The following is an 18,544-nucleotide window of genomic DNA, read 5'->3' on the forward strand; positions in this document are numbered from 1 at the left end:
AAAAAATCAAGTCGGTTCGATAACAAAAATCACGTGTTCGAATCAATTTTGTATGAACTGTTTATTTTCTCACCATTTATTTTTTTCATACAAATCTTATCCAACCACATAATTTTCATTATCCGTTCGACTTGATTTTTTGCAAGGGAAATAAATTCGACGAATCTTAAAATATGAACGGTTCGGATCATCGAAACGAGATCAAAAAATGAGCTCACAATGCCCAACAACACTTCTCCAATATGACGAAGGACTGCAGAGAAACCCTAACCTGCAAAAATTTGCATTACAAATGGATACGAGCTTGCAGTTTTGACATTTATAGATGATGTTTTTTAGCAATTATTTGCTAATTTCATCTATAGATTAAGAGGGTGTTTGACATAGTTAAAAAAAAATTATTTTTTGTCTTTATTAATTTGTTTAAATCATGTCAACTTTTTTCTTTTTATGTTCGGTCTTGGGTAGACTAATCTAAAAATAAAGAGTTAATTACTTAAAAGTCCTATCTACACATTTGGTGGTAGCTTAGGTCCTACCAAAAAAATTTTGAACCAATAAGTCCCATGTACAGGTAAAAAGACGTTTTGCCCTTTAATCCTAAAACTGAGAATGTTCTCAATTTCAAAACTGAGAATGTTCTCAATTTATAATTATCAAAACTAAGAAATTTTTTAATTTGTTTTCTAGTATGAACTGAAAATATTATCAAAACTATCAAAACTAAGAAATTTATAATTATCAATTTTGAGAAATTTCTCAAATTTTTCTTGATTAAAATTGAGAATATTATAAACTGAGAAGGTTCTCAATTTCAAAAAACACTCTCTCTCTCTCTCTGTGTCTCTAATGGCAGTGGCATCTGTGTTGGTTCCATCTATGATCCACAGGAGCAATGTTCCAGCCAAAAACCAACAAAATCCTATTGAACAAATTTGAACGTCAGTCTAATCTGACTTTGCACAGCCCTCAAATTGAACAACACAGAGGCCTTCTCAAGGTGGATGTTCTGCTGCGAAGCCTTCAATTTGGTCTTGAAAGTGTCATACCAGGTGAAATTCATGGCGTTGACGTGGTCCTTGTCGATGGAGATAGGGTCGCGGCGGGAAGAGAGGGAATCGGCGGTGGGGCGTTTGAGATCGGAGCGCATTTGCTTTAGGGTTTGGAGATCGTCTTCAAGGTTTTGGGCTTCGCGTTCGGAGTAGTTGAAGACTATGTAGTTGCGAAGAGGACGGTATAGATCGACTGAGACTGTCTTCTTCTCGTAGATGGCGAGCATGATGTTCGGCGCTGGAGCCGACGAAGCTCTGGACGGAGGGGAAGGAGGAGTCATATGGAGGGGACCAGAGACTGGGTTTGTGGGGAAGAGAGAGAGAGAGAGAGAGAGTGTCTGGTGAGGAGGTCTTGGGAGGGTAAATTGGCCTATTAAAAATTAATAGGACTTGGGGGAGCAAATAATTTTATATAGGACTTAATGGATTATAAGTTTACAAAAAGAGACTTGTTTGTAAATGCCCCAAAAATAAATAAATGAATAAGAAAATTAAAAATTAAAAAAGAAATTACTAAAAGTAAAAAAAAAAAGTAAAATCCAAAACATGTATCAAAAGTCTGATTCTTAAAATATATTTTTTGCATATATAAAATGTTATTCACACTCGTGTGTGATATGTTGCATGTAAAATGTGACATGTCATACACGGTAATGAATAACTTTTTATTTGTAAGGCAAAGATAAGATGAATATGATAAGAAATTTATCTAAATATGAATTATGACCACAAAATTGGAACTATGATGGTCTCCAATCCATAATCAGATTGGACCTCAATTCGGCCTAATGGGCTCATTTTTTATCTTGTTTGGATAATTCGAATTATTCACATTTTAAAATTTATTAAGTACATTATTCTTGTAAAAAATCAAGTCGATTCGATAACGGAAATCACGTGTTCGGATCAATTTTGTATGAACCGTTTATTTTATCACCGTCTATTTTTTCATACAAATCTTATCCAAACATATAATTTTCATTATCCGATCGACTTGATTTTTGGCAAGGGAAATATATTCGATGAACCTTAAAATGTGAACGATTCGGATCATCAAAACGAGATCAAAAAATGAGCACACAAGACCCAACAACACCTCTCCAATATGATGAAGGACTGCAGAGAAACCCTAACCTGCAAAAATTTGCTTTACAAATGGCTACGAGCTTGCAGTTTTGACATTTATAGATGATTTTTTTTAGCAATTATTTGCTAATTTCATCTATAGATTAAGAGGTGTTTGACATGTAGGTAAAAAAAAAAATTGTCTTTATTAATTTTTTTAAATTATGTCAACTTTTTTCTTTTTATGTTCAGTCTTGGTAGACTAATCTAAAAATAAATAAATAAATAAGAGAATTTAAAATTAAAACAAAAATTACTAAAAGTTAAAAAAAAAAAAGTAAAATCCAAAACATGTATCAAAAGTCTTATTCTTAAAATATATTTTTTGCATTTATAAAATATTATTCACACTCGTGTGTGATATGTTGCATGTAAAATGTGACATGTTGCATGTAAAATGTGACATGCCATACATGGTAATGAATAACTTTTTATTTGTAAGGCAAAGATAAGATGAATATATTCATTAAAATTTTATGTGTGTTTAATTTTAAGATAAGAAATTTGGCTATAAATTCCTCCGGAGGTATTTATCTTGTCAGAAGGACAAATAATTATATGAGTACTTTCAAAAACCTTTAGTATTTTAAAACATTTTTCTTATCATTCTCATATCATATGAGATTGATGAACTTAGATATGAGATTCGTTAACTTTAAATTTGAAAATCGATAGTTCGTCCTCTCTCTTTTTTGCTCTCTCTCTCTCTCTCGCGTTCACTCCTTCCCCTGTAAACCCTTGTTTTTTGTTCGTTCCCTTTTTTTTATGGGAAATTTGGTTATAAGCCCCTTTTACATTCCTTTCATTGTTAAAAGGACCAAGAAAAAAAATTATACTTTCTAAATCCTCTCATAATTATAAAGTCTTGCATAAATGACAAAATTTATTATTTAAATATTTTTTCAGACTATTATACCCTCAACTAAATCTTTCCACCTTCTCCATCCACTCTCTCTCTACCTTCTCTGTCTCTCTCCTCCCCCTCTTCCTTCTCTAACTCCTTCAAGCTTCAGATCTAAAAGCTTAGCTACCGCCTCTAGAACTCTTGCATTGACCTCGCCAATGCCGTTAGCATCCAACCCTCTTTCGCCGCTCACTCCGACGAACACGCCAAGCTCCACTACGTCTCTGCTGATTTGTTCTTTCTATATATATGTATATATAAGTATTTATATATATGTATGTGCATGTATATATGTATATATATGGGTAAGTGAGTGTATGTATGTATGTATATTTGTGAGTATATGTATGTATATCTGTGAGTGTGTGAGCGTATGTATGTATATCTGTGAGTGAGTGAGTGCGTGTATGTATGTATATCTATGAATGTATGAGTGTATGTATGTATGTATATCTATGAGTGTGTGAGTGTATGTATGTATATCTGTGATTGTATGTATATATGAGATAGATTTGGAACAGTAAAATTTTATTATGATTAAAAACATGTTGATTTTCTCAGCAACCAAGCTATATTTGGTTTTCTTGTTATGTTTCTGTGATTTTCTCAGCAATCAAACATGTAAGGTTATTAATACATGACACTTAGTGTGATTCAAAGTGGATACTCTCTTTAGATTATAGTAAAATTGTACTTTCAGAGTAAAATTTTACTTTGGTTAAAACAATGTTGATTTGCTTAACGATATAAAATTTTACTTTGAATCATGGTAAATTTTACTCTAAAGTAAAATTGTACTTTTAGAGTAAAGTTTGACTCTGAATTCAGAGTAAAATTTTATTCTAATTTAAAGTAAAATTGTACTTTCAGAGTAAAATTTTACTCTCAATTTGTTTAACAATATAAAATTTTGTTTTGAATCATAGTAAACTTTACTTTGATTCAGAGCTGAATCAGAGTAAAGTTTACTATGATTCAAAATAAAATTTTACTCTAAAATACACTATGAAGATGACTTAATAGAAGAGCTGATAGGTATGAGGGTAATATAGTAAAAGAAACAAGTTTTAAAATATTAAGGAGTTTTGAAAGTACCTATATAATTCTTATCCTTTTGAAAAACAAATTAGACAGTGAAAGATCTATCACAAAATCCACATTTTTTTATTTGTTCACAGACGAAATCGCAAATTTTACTATCAATCAAAGTCAATTTTTGTCATTTTAACAAAAAAAGGAGCTGTGAGAGGGTTTTGCAAGTACTGATTTTTTTTTTTTTTTGTCATTTTGACAAAAAACGAAAGGTTTGAGGGACTTGTTGTCAGATCTCCCTTTTAAGATATGTATATATATATATATATTCAATTTTTGATTAATTTCCATGATGGGAATGGTCTCCCCCTTTGGGATTTGGATATGCCAAGTGTTAAAAGTGAAAAATGAAAGTTTGATGCCCAACTTCTATCAATGATTTAACACTAGGATTTGTGATTTTAATTTGTTAACTCACAAACACAATGAATGGGGATTTATAACAATAATTATTAAAAAAAGAAAAATAATACGTAACGTCTAATCATAAACTTTGATTTAATCTTCAATTTGACACTTAAATTTTATCTTTTTATTGAAGTCCTTAAAATTTTAATAATTAAAGGCTGTTTTAACAATAGATTAACATTACCAAAAAAATTTTAAAAAATTACCATAAAAAACCAACTATTCTCTCTACTTTTCTACATATCTTTTTCATAAAAAAATAAAAATAAAAAATTAATTAAAATAATCAATTTCCAAAACAGCCCAATCAATGTAATCAAGTTTGTTAACAGGGGTAAAAACCTATCTTGTTAAATGATGTGCTTCCTATTGAGCTAATTTTAAGTTTTAAACTAAGATATTCTATAAATGACAAAAAGAAAAATATTGAGAGAAACCACATTGACAGTTTCAAGTGAAATAACTGCCCTTCTAATAAGATTCTAAAAATGTAAATGATTTAATCTAAAACTGTTTGCAATTAGAAGCCTTAAGTTAAAAAAATATATATATTACAAAATTTGAGGACCACATTAGAAATTAGAATAAAATATCCCAAACTAGAGAGGGAAAGAGAGAATGAGATGGAGAGAGGATAAATATTTTCAATATTGCTAACCAGCTCTCTAAATATCATAAACTTCATACCCTCACCAATAAATTCTCTGACTAATAGAAACAAACAACCAAACGATCTTTCTTACTAGTATTCAATCAAATAATTTTGTGCCAGCATTTCCACTAATTTCTCCTAATCGGAATTGACTCTTGACTGTTTCTTTTCAACTTCTTCATGAATCGATGCTTCTGCGCTTACAATAACCTTTCAAACTTCAAGTCACATCTTTTCTGTCTTAAAAAAGATTTCACATCATTTTCTGGGCAAACCAAGCTCTCGACGTTTTCTGGCAGACATTCATGATGCACTTGCTCTCCTCTTTCCGGTAAAGCATTTCTGGAAGTCGAAGTTTTCGCAGTAAAAGGGTCTCCGGAGGGCACTATCTGCAGAAAAAATGGAGTGTCATCATGCAGTTGTGTGTGATAGCTACAGAAATGCCATTACAAAATCAACTAAAAGGTGTTACTTGGTCATTAGTTGTTGTGGACTTCTTTAACTTTTTTGCCTTGGACAAACTGCTTGACTTCTCCTCCCGATCTTCATCCACAAAGTTCTGATCCGAAACCTCTGCAGCAGGAACCCCAATGACTAAAACATTTTTGATTCAATGAGAAAGAAAATGATGGCATGAATCAACAATGTTCACCCATATATCAGCAACAGTTTACTAGCATTCAAAAGAGTATTTTTCACAACTTTCTGAGGACAACTTGTGATTGTGGACAAGTGTACTTAAAATGTCCTCCACAGCATCTTACAGCCTTCAACTATTTTTTTTTCTAAGAATGCATATATATATATATATATTTTATATTTTCATTGTTAGTTTCTTTGTGCTCTCTTGTTTCAATCAGGGCAGTAATGTTTTAAGACCAGAAATGCAACGAAAAACAGCATCATAAATTCATAGACTAGTCTCCATGTGAGAATGTTGAGGCATACACACCGATCCAGATTGCAAGACATTAGGGATAACGATTGAAACAAGTCCATGTTACAAACAAACAATTAATTGAAGTATGATAAGGGTGATATCATTAGCAATTGTAAATGACCAAACATGGACAAATTGATAATAAGTGAGGCCCAATTTAAAAATCTGAAACTTATGGTAAATAAATCAACAAAATACAAGGAATTTTTTTTTTTTTTAAATTTAAAAAGAAATTGTCTAAAGACCCAAAATCAATCTCCATTCCTGCTACCACATGATTTAATTAGCAAAACGAGCTTCTATTTTTTTAGATGTGTAAATATCATGAGTATCACAAACCAATCCTATACCTAAAGGATAAAATAAATATTTGTGAGCACATGCATGTGCGGTCAGGCAAGCACGTGCCACACCAGGGATGAAAATGTAAAGGAGTGAGCAACTTAAATCGTGAACCAAATAAAGCAAACTCAGAGCATACTAAGTGAGAATCTTTTCGCACAAAGAAAGTTAAGTTCACAATCACCTGCAATAGTACCAATTGCATGCTGATGGCATTTGTGGCATAAACACTGCTGTCCTAAACTTGTTAATCCATGGGAGAAAATCCTCTTCCCTCTCAACGGTATCTCATCCCTGTGGAACACGCTGCATTCTTGCAAATCAACTGATTTTTTGGTACTGTGTTTGTCTGAACATGTAAAATGACGTATCCAAGGACTTTCTACAACAACATGAGTACCAGCTGCACTATGTGGTAAAGCCTGTTCCCTCTCAAAATTGATCTTCTGTCTAGAACCTTCTCGTAAAACTGTGAACTGGGGGAAAAAAAATTAAACATAATGAAATAAAATAGGAAATATAGGTGTCATGGTTAAGAAAGGAATTCAGATGGGACAAAATATAGGTGATAATGGAAGGAAACGATGTGCAAAACATATTTGACTGAAGTCATTAAGTGCATAACCTGGTCAGAAGAATAACTAGCATTGACAGGTAGTTGCTGGGATGGACTTCGATCAGACGTGTTCAGTTTTGAGCACCAAGACAGCAAACCAAAGGAATGGTGCAACTGCTTAACAAATGATACTTCCAAACCATTAAGATATGAATTGTGCTTCTCATCCGTCCAGGGCGTGTACTGACCCCAGTATAAATTGACCAATGTAAGAGTCAGACTTTTCAGGAAAATAAAGAAAGAAAATGTGAAGAGCAATTCACGAAACATTCATAAATTAAGTATTCAGTAGTTGTCAGACAGGTTTATAAGCAGAAATTGTATGAGATCCATAGAATAGAACTTGCTATTCTATTAACAATAAACTTTCAATAGTTAGAGGGACTTGCAATTTTTACTTTTACCATATTTTCCAATAATTTGTTTAGTTTTTTGATAGGCTAGCCGTGAGGTTGTTTATAGCTCAAGGGCATGCTTAATCAAGCTAAGCTAGTAGCCAAAACACTGAGACCGACATACAGGAAATTTGGTAAGAGTAAAATTAAAGCTCATTATAAAAAGAGTAAGGAAACTCGGCATTACCATCTCCCATGGCTTAGTTAAAGCCAATTTCAAACATAACGGTAAATCCTTGATACTCGTAGAAATGCCAAAGCCACAACCCACAAGATCATATTTATTGCTATAGAGATCCAAATGCTACAAGGACCAATAATAAACAAACCACCAAAGCTAGCATTGAAACAAACAGAAGCAAAACCAGAGACTAGCCAATTCCCAAGGAAAGGAAGTCTTACTCCAGAATTGCTTTGAAATCACTTAGTATGGCATGACATATTTTCAGTAACTATTACATCCATCTATCGTCATTATCTTCAAGCATTTGCACTACTGAATTCTCTTCTTTTGTTTGAATTTGCAATTAGCTGCTATGAGATGTTCTGTAGACTCGCCTTCCCTCCCTCTCTCTTTATCTCTCTTATGACGACCTTGCTACTTCAGTGAGGCCTCGGGACATGTCATATGCAGACAGTGGGTAGGTATGATACACTCTTTAAATTGTGTCAGAATCGCACAAGACTACGTATGACATGTCTTGATCAAGAACAACTCTCTCTAAGACTGGACAGAACTTTCCCCACCTCAACGACGATTGGCTGAGGTGCTGAAGACAAAATCCTTGAACTCTAACCTCCAATCCACAAGTCATCAAGTGGTCCAAGCGAGGTATTTAGCCTCCTACTCTTAGCCTAGGTAGCGCAAGCAACATGCTTCAATCAGGAACCTTAATGGGGGCCACTGGCAAGCCATACAGACCAAGCTAACGCAAAATCATGGCTATGGAGAGCGAGGGACAGCCTGAGGCCCCCAAGTGCCAATATGCAATTGGGCCACGTGTCTTGCACACGGCGCCACAAAAGGGTGACGTGGCAGGGCCACTTGGCATAGCTGGACCCATCTACCTACATCTTACACTCTGGTTGATTATTAAAATTAAAAGATTAACAATGCAATCAACCCCAATTTTTTAAATCCGTTCATGTCTATTTCTCCTTTGCACAAATCCCAATTTCTTTCTTTTCTTTTTTCTTTTGTCTGAAATTGGCCATCATCATCATAGATTCAGCTATGTCAACTAGATTCCTCTCTCTACTATTAAATTTTTTATTCTTTTTATTACCCAATCAGAGAAGAAAACATTCTATAAGTCAAAATTCCTTCAACAAGAGTTTAGAAAATTGAAGTGAGATGGTTTTTTTGTTTATTTAACTTTTTTTGGGCTTTAAATTAAATTTCAGTTCTCATTCAAATTACTTCTAATAACAACAGCAGAAAACGAAAGAAAAAAAAAATTTGAGGATTACCGGTCTAGCTTTCGAATTATCAACAGTGACAGAGGACGAGTCCGAGTAAGAGTAAGTCCGAGTCAACTCGTTCCTGCACCGATCCGCGGCGGCGAGATCTGGCGGCGACCGTGGCCGGAAATTGTCCTCCATAGCTTTGTTCAGACAATGCAAAGAGTGAGAGTCTAAATTTAGAGAAATTTGGCTAAATTTGGTGCTTCTCTTGTTCTTGGTGGAGAAGAGAGAGAGAGAGAGAGAAAGGCGGTGGTGTGACGGTGTGTTGGTGTTGTTGAAGGGCCACATGGAGTCACTTTTTACACGTGTCCATACATCAGCTGGAACGCCACGTCATCACGTGGCGATAAATATCATCAGGCAATTTCAGCCAATTTTTTATTATTATTTACGCTGAGAAGCCCGTTAAAAGTGAGAAATCAACTTTTTAACTCATTTTAGTTCTTATTATTTTCTAATTTTTTTTATATATATATTTTAAAAAGTCAGAAATTATTTTTTAATTATTTTTTCAAAATATACCTTAGTTTAGAAATAGCTAATTTAGACCATCTCTAATGATTACTTAGATTTGTCATCAATTTTGAATTTGGTAAAAAAAGTCTAATTTTTCTACTCTAACAGTTTCATCAAATAAGTATCACATCTAGGATTTCATTTTTCTTTCATCAAACTGAGAATCAGTGTACCTCTTTCATCAAATCATTATTCATAGTCATTGCCGAATATTCCTCTGAATGTCCTTCCGGATGACCATTTCAAAAAATTGCATTAGCTGGTCAACCGCCTCAAGGCAAAAAAAACAAAAAAATATACATTGGCCAGTTGACAGGCTGGATATCCGCTCGGTCGACCGGTATTCTAATGAAACTTCAAAATCCTTCGTCAGAGCATTTGATATCAAAAGAAATTTTTACTCAAATTTGATGGGAAAAATTGATGCACAGTTGTAAATACTCTTAACTTGAATTTTTGACCTTTTTTTTTTTTTTGGAAAAAAAAACTTTGGTTTGGATGTAATGGTTGTGGGAGAAAAAATGAAATGATTATGATTTGGATATAATATTTGTGTTATTGACTTATTTAGGCATTATTTGGCATAAATTAAATAACTACACTTATTTAGATAAGTGCACTTACTTTGATCATATCACTTTTCTATTTTTTTATTTATCTTTTTGTAAAAAGTCAAAAAATATACTTATTTAGATTATTCTAAACAATCTCTTAATCTATTTTATCTTTTTTATGTTTATTTAGGCAAAAAATTATTGCTAAACGGCAACTTAAAATATTTGGTAGAATAGAACATTTTTTTTAAAAGGAAATTTGGATTTGGAATGGCTTGTAACTGTTTAACTGTTTGGATTTTGATTCTGAATTTGCTGGCTATTATTCCATCAAATTACTGTATTTTGATCACATTTTAAACGTATCAATTTGTCCATGTGAAATAAATAATAAAAACTAATCATGTATATAAAATATGTATACAAATATATGAAAATATGTCAAATTTGTATTGAATTTTTTTTTTAAAAAAAATTACCACACAATGGTTCTTGTAAAAAATTATTACATCTTCATGGAAAAGATTATGATTTTAATAATTATATTTGTAAAGTTTTCAAGTATTTATAATTATTTTTTAAAATTTAAACTAAATTGAATTATTATTATTATTTTTTTTAATAAACTCTGACTAAACAATCGTTTCTGGGAACAATAGACAAATTATTGTATTTATCTTTGGTTCTCAAAATATACACTTGATAATTTTAGGGATTTGGGGTGGCTGTTGTGCGGGGTGCACAACAGTCACTGGTGTGCAGTCAAATAGGCCCATTTCGGAGCCCATTTTGATAATCTGAAATATTCACATTTATAATATATCAAGTAGAATATACATGTATATGTTTACCTATTTATCAACTCACATTTATATCTACAAAAATAAATAACAATTGTGATTTAAAGTATTAAAATGAATACAAATGTAAGTGGACGAAAGGGTAAACAAAATCCAATTAACTTGATTTTTTACAGGTATGTTTTACTTGATGTATTCTAAATGTGAACAGTTTGAATTATCAAAATAAATCCCAAAATGAGTCCCGAAATTAGTCCATTTGACTGCACAACAGTAGCTGCTAGTAGCAGCCACCCCAAATACATAATTTTAGCCCCCGACTATGAATTTGTATTTTGATAATTTCTTTCAATCAATTTCTAAATTTGTATTTATAAATTATCTACCTGACATTGATCGGCTGACATATAGTCAGCCAAATTCCATTTTATTCCCTTGGAGCATACACATTCCTCAAATTTTATTTTATTTATTTATTAATATTATTATTTTGTTACCAACTCATGCCAACATTCTTCATTTTTGATATTGGGCCAAAGAACACGGCACAGCAGTTGGGGAATGGTTTCTCTGCCAAGTAAAAACTTGGTATGACGCGTTATAATGAAATGTTATTACTCCGTGCCACTTACTTTTCTTCCCTCATGTCAAAAAAATAAAAAATAAAAAATAATTTTCAATTAGACTGTTTTCCTTTTATCAACTTGATTTTTGACTTTTTTTCTTTCTTTTTTTTTTTGCCCTTTACATTCTTCATAGATAAAAGACTACCTTGATAATAGGATCATCCTTGACAAGATCATTCAAACCTGCAAATGGTACAACAATAAGACTATCCTTAATCCCACACCGCACAACACCAACTGAAGGAGAAAAAAAAAAAAAAACTGTTAAATATGAATAATTCCAAATCGGTTCATTACAAATCTATAAATCTAAACACACCTCTCTCTAAGGCATCCACAAGCCTCGTCACTATGAGCACATTGAGTAGTCTTTATATTAAGCATGTTTATGGGAGTTTTTGAAGTAACAGAGTGAGAGATGCAATCTCTGTTTGATTTCCATAGCATTTTTGTTTCTCATTTGTCGGTGGTCTTATTGAGCTCTTGAGTGCAAAGCATTTGTAAGAATTGTTTTTGCTCTTTACTTTTAACATGTAATTGAACTTTTCTTACTCAAACTAAGGTCTCTTTTGGGAAGAAGCTAATTTAGTAATTTTTTGACTATTTGACTAAAATATGAGCTAAAAAAATTAGTATGTTTGGGATGATATTTTGACTTTCTACGAAAAGATGTGCAAAAAGTAGAGAGAAAAGAGAATCTTTAACTTTTTGGTATGGATTGTTGGCTTTTTGACTAATTTAATAACTTTTTGACTAAAAATGAGAGTTCCCAAACGAGGCCTAAAAAAGAAATAAATCATTTGCTTAGTTGTATGCTTGAAAAACTGGCTAGCTCCCGTTCACTATCACAATGCTTTGTTTCAGTAGAAAATATTTTCTTGGAAAAACGTTTTTCCCCTCACTACCACAACCTAGTTCCTATCCTAGCTTTGATGGATCAATTCATTGGCATTGGTTCCAACTCTTCAAACTGAAGTAGCCATCATTCAATTCGGGTTTTCAACATGTGTATCCAAATGTATCAATGAATGAATATTAATGATAAATATCCAGCATCCAAAAAAACAAAACACCAACTACTATAGGAACTCATCATGAAAGCAAAAGGATGGTATTTTGGGTTGTGCAATGGTTTAGTTGAGAAAGATATATATAGTTTGAAGTCGTGAACAATACCAATCAAAAGAATCTTGTTACAATACAGTAGGAACTGGGATTCAAGATAGGCTTTTTTACTCGCCTTAGTCCCCAAGATTTCCAACCAAAACTCATCCATTTCGTAAGTTCAATCATAAGAACATAATCTCACAAGCAAGCGGCCATTTCTACAACATGATCTGAGAGATAGCCTAATGCTACACGGTCATTTGTCCCCTGTTTTCACAACCAAAAAGCTGTTAATCTCACTTTTGAGCTTTGAAAACAAACAAACAAATAAATTAATCTCACTTTTGAGCTTTGTAAACAAACAAACAAACAAACATAGTGGTCTTTTGGGAACACAGCTAAAAGCGCTGCGTTCAGCCATTCCAAAAACGTAAGATAAAAGACTAAAAATGCATAACACCATTTGGCAAGGGGTGTTCGTGGATCGGTTTTGTGCGGTTTGCGGTTCGGTTTTGACCCGCCCGCATCTATGCGGTTTGAGAAAAAGTCAACCCGCAACCGCCCGCAGTGCGGTTTGCGGTTTGTGCGGATAGGGTTTGCAAATGTGCGGGCGGTTTGCGGTTTACACTTTTTTTCTTTAAAAATTAATTTTCGAGTTTTTTTTTCCCAGTGAATTTAGGCATCAAATTCATTTTATATATTTGTGATAACAATATTTTGATGAGTTTACAAATAAAAGTTGAATATCAATGCATTAAATGAAAGTACCCAAAACAAAGAGATCCTACACTAGCATTTTTGCCATGAAAAAAATGTATATCAATGCATTAAAGGTTGTACTCAATTATAATTGCTAGTTCAGTAATCAATAATCAAACTATAAGTTCCATCGACCATTAGAAATAAAATTTTATTAGAAAAAAGTGGATGAATCACCAATGAAAATCATATAAGAAACCAAGTTTAGGACTTGATAATTCTACGGCATTAAGAAAGTTGAGAAATACTTAAAAATAAGGATCCTATAGTGTCATAGATAATATAATGGTGCTCTTGTAAAAGTTACAAAGTTGGTATATAAAAAGTAAAAATAATAATAATTAAAGTGCGGGCGGTTTTTGCGGGTTGCAGGTTTAAACCGTGACCGGCCCGCAACCAGCAATTTTTTCATATTTCAAACCGCATCCGCCCGCATTATGTTTGCGAAACCGTTCATTTATATGTGGGTTGGGTGGATTGGGCGGTTTGAGCGGTTCGGATAAACCGTTGCCCACCCCTAGCAGAATGCAAGTTGTGAAATGACGGTGCTACCCTCTGTGGTTAGAAGTTGAATCCTATGGCAAAAACATCTCATTTGTGTCGTCGCTCTCTTCATCACTTCTCCTCCTTATCGTTACTGCCGAACTGTCCAAGAATCGGAGACGAAAGCATCCACCGCCAAAGCTGTCTCCAGAGTCGTCGTCATCGTCCTCGTCGTCGGCAGATCTGCAGCATTAGGTAAGCACGGAACCCATGGGTCGTTGTTGTCTGGTTTGAAATTATTTCGTAAATGTATTCGTCGATCTCTTGCACATATGCTTTCTTCAACACTTTTATGTTGTAATTGTTGAGGATTTTGGCTTCCATTTGAACCCTCACTACCTCTATCATGTTGTATTTCCGAGTTATGTCGTCCGTGTTCTGTAACCACAGAACAGCAATGCCTTCACTACCTCTTTGTTTCAGCTACTCTCTTCCCTCATACCTGCAATTGGGTTGGCATCCGTTACACACGGAAAGAAAAAAAAAAAAAAAACAAAAAAACAAGGTGTGGAAAGAAAAAAAAATAAATTTAACTGGGAACTTATATGAGAGTAGCAGAGATGGGGGTTATGAGAAACCAAATGAGTAAACAAAAAGATTCATCTCATTTATATGTAATGAGCACCCATTTATATGTCAAAATTTCATGAACACCCATTTATATGTGATGAGCACCCATTTATATGTCAAACCAAATGAAGTAAGTAATGAGCACCCATTTATATGTCAAAATTTCATGAACAGCACAAAAACTACAAATCCAATGAAACTCCACTTATAAATTCAATAACTTTGCTTCATGATCTGGGTGCCCAATATCCAACCAATACAGCCAACAGTTCAAAAAATGAAAGCAATCAATGTGGAGACCAAGAGGAACACACTTGCACATACACGGTTATTACAGTGTAGAGAGAGAAAAGAAGAGAAGATGGAGTGGTTCATCCCCAAATTATAACAACATTATTTTTATTAGAATGCCTTTAACCCAGATTGATTTTGTTATATATGAAAACAATTTTATCTCATGTTCTTGTGAGCTTCATGTGTTTTGCTTGTAGGTCAATTAAGCCTTGAACATGTAAATACTTTCAAAATTTTGTGTAATTCATTTATGATGTGTAGAATTACATAGATAAATACTTTGACATACATGTGTAATTACAGTGGAGTACTCCATATGTGGGTTTTGTAGGGGAAAGAGAGAGAGACATGGTTGTAACTTTCTTTTTTTTTTTTTTTGGCATTTTTTTTGTTAAATGTCTCTTTTGCTTAGCTGCTTCACATGTTTGCCCGTCCAATCATTGCTAGATTTGTTAGGCAACATATGCTCAAAAAATGCACATTTGAAGTTGAGGGCAAAAGGGAAGAAAAACCAAGGTCTTAGCGTGTGTGTGTTTAACGTAGGTTCCAATCAATTATCTTCATGATCTGTTCACTTACATGAATGTTGATCCCATGCAATACTGTAGTACTTGCAATGTCACTGTAATTACGTGATAATAAAGATCATTTGTTATGTTTTTTTAAAAAAAAAAGAAAAAAAAAATCAGGATAACACACATCAACATAATACATAGATTAATAGTTTGAGTTTAAAATTAAAGTGAAATAGTATTAAAAATATTGCGTATATGTTAAACTACACAACCTACAATGATATCTTTTGGTTTTACCTTTGAACCTAATTCATTGACTTATAGCAAGACCATTGTCCAGAGATTCATGGTAAATAATTTTAATCCCTAATTATTGTACATTATCTTGTAGGTCATAAGGTGTGGATTTTCAAGTGTTTACTTTGTCCACACTTTAAAACAAAATAGTGATGTAGCCTCTATTATTGAGTGCGTGTATTTGTATTTATAATTCTATTTTAGACGAGAAGGCTATTCAATCTCATACTCAACGTGTTAGTTGACTCTAATACTATATGACATGAATCTTTGAGTAAAACTTTACACAAGGGGAGAGCTGTTTCTACCAAAAAAAAAATTATATTCACATAGTGTGATAGAACTATTAGAGAATTACCCATACTATTCACAGTACAAAGGTTGTCAACTAATATCCAAGAAACACAACGACTGCAACTAACGAACCTGAATGTGACAAATAAATGAAAATAAGCAAACCATTGATAAAACACCATCGACCCAACCGTAGATTCTATTTTGCAGCTGAAAACAGATTAACTGGTTGGCAACAACAAAAAAAAGATTATAGAGATAGTGTCCTCCATGTCAACTGCCACTTCGTCAAGGCTACCGAGAATGTGTGCATGTGGCTTTGGACATTGCATTGTCAAGATTTCCAGATCTGCCAAAAACCTAGGGTGTGCGTACTACGTTTGCCCTAGTCGTACGGTGCGTTTGTGTTAACCCTCTCTTATGCAATTAGTCATGTGCTTGTTCATTTGTCGTTATGGCACATATCATGTTGTTTAACTATGTATTTCACTTTTATATGACAGTGATGTGTTGTGTGGGTTGGTTGGTGTGACGAGTTTCGTAGCGAAAGATTTGTACTGACCACCCACTTAATGTTGTCGATACGGGGTTATGTGTGGACGCTATTCGCATAGATCAGAGCCTACGTATGCTTAGGATTGTTGTTGCTGTTTTGTGCATCGTTGTTTTTGTGTTGTTGTTTCATATGTGATCCATTGTCACGGATGTTGTGACATGTACGTTTGTTTCTGTATCACATATGTTGTTGTTGTTAGTACTATGTTCGTCCTGTATGATCTAATATTTCTTCCAAGTGTTATAAAAACTATCTTATTCTATTGGGGTGTTGTACTAGTATACGTAAAACTTATTGATTTGCCTATGGACTTAGGTTTCGGATGTGGACATGAAAAACATATACTCCAATTTTGTTAAACTGATACATCGTTAACTGTACAAGCAAGATTGCATTTGTCATAACTCCAACTACACCATTCGCACTTGCCATGGCAACTAATTGTGTGTCACTCCGTACCCCTTCCAAGAACCAAGGTATGGCGATTACATCAACCGAACAACAACCAGTCCACAAATGCCAGTTTGACAATGACAATACAAAGCTATTTCTACAACTCGTCATAGCAGAAATGGACGCAGGTAATTGACAACCGTGCGGATTGTCGATGAGTGGGTATAAAAACGTTGCAAACAAGTTCTTGGACAAAACCGACATTCTACATTCGGCCAAACAAATGAAAAACAAGTATGGCAACTTGAAGAAAGATAGGGTTGCTTGGAAGAAGCTAGAGAATGTTAGCCAAGGCTTGATAGGACTTCGGTACGACCAAGAGACGGGTTTGTTCACAGCTCCTGACCATTGGTGGGCAAAAATACAAATGGTACGTCGTGCAATAATTTTTTTTCTCCTTAATCCTGTACTACTTTATGATTTGTAATGCAAGATTTTGCTTTGGGCACTAGTTTTTAAAATCAAAGCAATTGCTGAATACATTGAAGTTATTGTCCAAGATAATTGTGCCACATTTACAATTATTAGTTTTAATGTTTTCATTACTAGTTGGTACATTGTTAAAATTCTTTCTTGTGCACTGCACAACTTTGCATGCGTTTACACTTATTTGCATGCTTTCCATTATTGCCTCTGATTAATTATTGGAACTGATTATTTTTGATGTAACTGGTTATACAATACGAATATGTGTATTCTTTTGTCTTAGATGAACAACCGACGTGCTAAGTTCAAGACGAAGCCTTTAGAGGACTTGGAGCTCATGGAACGGGTGTACTCTGGCGTAGCTGCGACGGGTAAACATGCATGGACTCCAACTGAACTATGCGATGATGATGCTGCTGCGGCCATTGCAACCAAGGACAGCAGTATGAGACCTCTCAGTGCTGGCACACCACCACATCCGGGCCATGATATTGTCGAGGAGAACGTGGTGGATAGTTCCTTGTTTGACGATGCTCCCTCGCAGTCTGCCCCTAACGAATCAGCCAATGCAGAACATCGCAAGCGGCCAGCGCCTGGTACTATCGCTAGTAGCATGGACAACCTTGTCGAGGCTGTCAGCAAACAAAGCCGGGAATTGAAAATAATGCAATATGTTGTCACAGGGAAGGGTGAGAACACTATTGGGGATTGTCTTGCAAGGCTAATGAGCATGCCTGGATTGGAGCCAGGCGGTAAGTTATTTTCATTCGCTTGTGCCATAATGGATTCACCCGATAATCGTGACATCATTATGTCCCTTCCCCAAGATTACATTGTCAACTGGTTAAAAGAGAAGCGTGCTTGCACGCCGGCCAATGTTCGCAGGGAACGTGAACGGGACGTACATTTGTTCGGGAGTGATGGTGTGGTTGATATGGATTAAAGTTTTGTGCTTTCACTTACTTTTGTTGTGTTGCCATAGTACTGTTGTTTTCGAAATATGTGTTTAGAAGAACCATATGTTTGACAGTAATGTAGTCGTTAATTGCAGTTGTGATGGGTGCATTTAGTTAAGTTTGGAAACATATCGACTATTTATATGCTATTTTAGTTTGTTATTGTTGTCAAATTTACTTTTTTTTTAGTTAAGAAGCATTTTTGTTTTTTATTTTACTTTTTTTTCGTTGTGTTAATTGTTGCAGGGTTGAACTCATTTGTCTTTATGTTGGTCATAGGAGGAGTAG

At 34.0% G+C, this 18,544-nt stretch overlaps 2 protein-coding genes across 5 annotated transcripts; one reads left to right on the forward strand and one right to left on the reverse strand.

Moving 5' to 3' along the window:
• Nucleotides 1-5,110: 5,110 nt before the first annotated feature.
• On the reverse strand, nt 5,111-9,261 carry LOC114277038 (cold-regulated protein 27). 4 transcript variants are annotated; one of them, XM_082914026.1, is made up of 5 exons: nt 8,997-9,261; nt 7,141-7,245; nt 6,700-6,991; nt 5,706-5,806; nt 5,111-5,622 (listed from the first exon to the last, which is right to left on the reverse strand). In XM_082914026.1, the coding sequence occupies exons 1-5, from the start codon at nt 9,126-9,128 to the stop codon at nt 5,434-5,436; spliced, it is 819 nt and encodes a 272-aa protein (XP_082770152.1). In that variant the 5' UTR covers nt 9,129-9,261; the 3' UTR covers nt 5,111-5,433. The 4 variants fall into 4 exon arrangements, with proteins under 4 accessions (XP_082770152.1, XP_028074656.2, XP_028074657.2 ...); XM_028218855.2 differs by having other exon boundaries at nt 7,141-7,314; nt 8,997-9,258; XM_028218856.2 differs by having other exon boundaries at nt 5,706-5,827; nt 8,997-9,254.
• Nucleotides 9,262-17,028: 7,767 nt separating this feature from the next.
• On the forward strand, nt 17,029-18,243 carry LOC114277026 (uncharacterized). The gene is made up of 2 exons (XM_028218843.2): nt 17,029-17,244; nt 17,584-18,243. The coding sequence occupies exons 1-2, from the start codon at nt 17,029-17,031 to the stop codon at nt 18,241-18,243; spliced, it is 876 nt and encodes a 291-aa protein (XP_028074644.1).
• The last annotated feature ends 301 nt before the right edge of the window (nt 18,244-18,544 follow it).

Source organism: Camellia sinensis, chromosome 2 (assembly GCF_055761805.1).
Source record: "Camellia sinensis isolate YWXY chromosome 2, ASM5576180v1, whole genome shotgun sequence".
NCBI classification, from domain to species: Eukaryota; Viridiplantae; Streptophyta; class Magnoliopsida; order Ericales; family Theaceae; genus Camellia; species Camellia sinensis.

What these genes read in the sequence shown, in the direction of transcription:
- LOC114277038 (XM_028218854.2), bottom strand. Translation starts at nt 9,128, where the DNA reads ATGGAGGACAATTTCCGGCCACGGTCGCCGCCAGATCTCGCCGCCGCG. An exon ending in TGCAATTGGTACTATTGCAG is followed by an intron (nt 5,828 to 6,699) that starts GTGATTGTGAAC and finishes AAAATGTTTTAG; the next exon opens with TCATTGGGGTTCCTGCTGCA. An exon ending in CCACAACAACTAATGACCAA is followed by an intron (nt 5,623 to 5,705) that starts GTAACACCTTTT and finishes TTTTTTCTGCAG; the next exon opens with ATAGTGCCCTCCGGAGACCC.
- LOC114277026 (XM_028218843.2), top strand. Translation starts at nt 17,029, where the DNA reads ATGAGTGGGTATAAAAACGTTGCAAACAAGTTCTTGGACAAAACCGAC. An exon ending in GGTGGGCAAAAATACAAATG is followed by an intron (nt 17,245 to 17,583) that starts GTACGTCGTGCA and finishes CTTTTGTCTTAG; the next exon opens with ATGAACAACCGACGTGCTAA.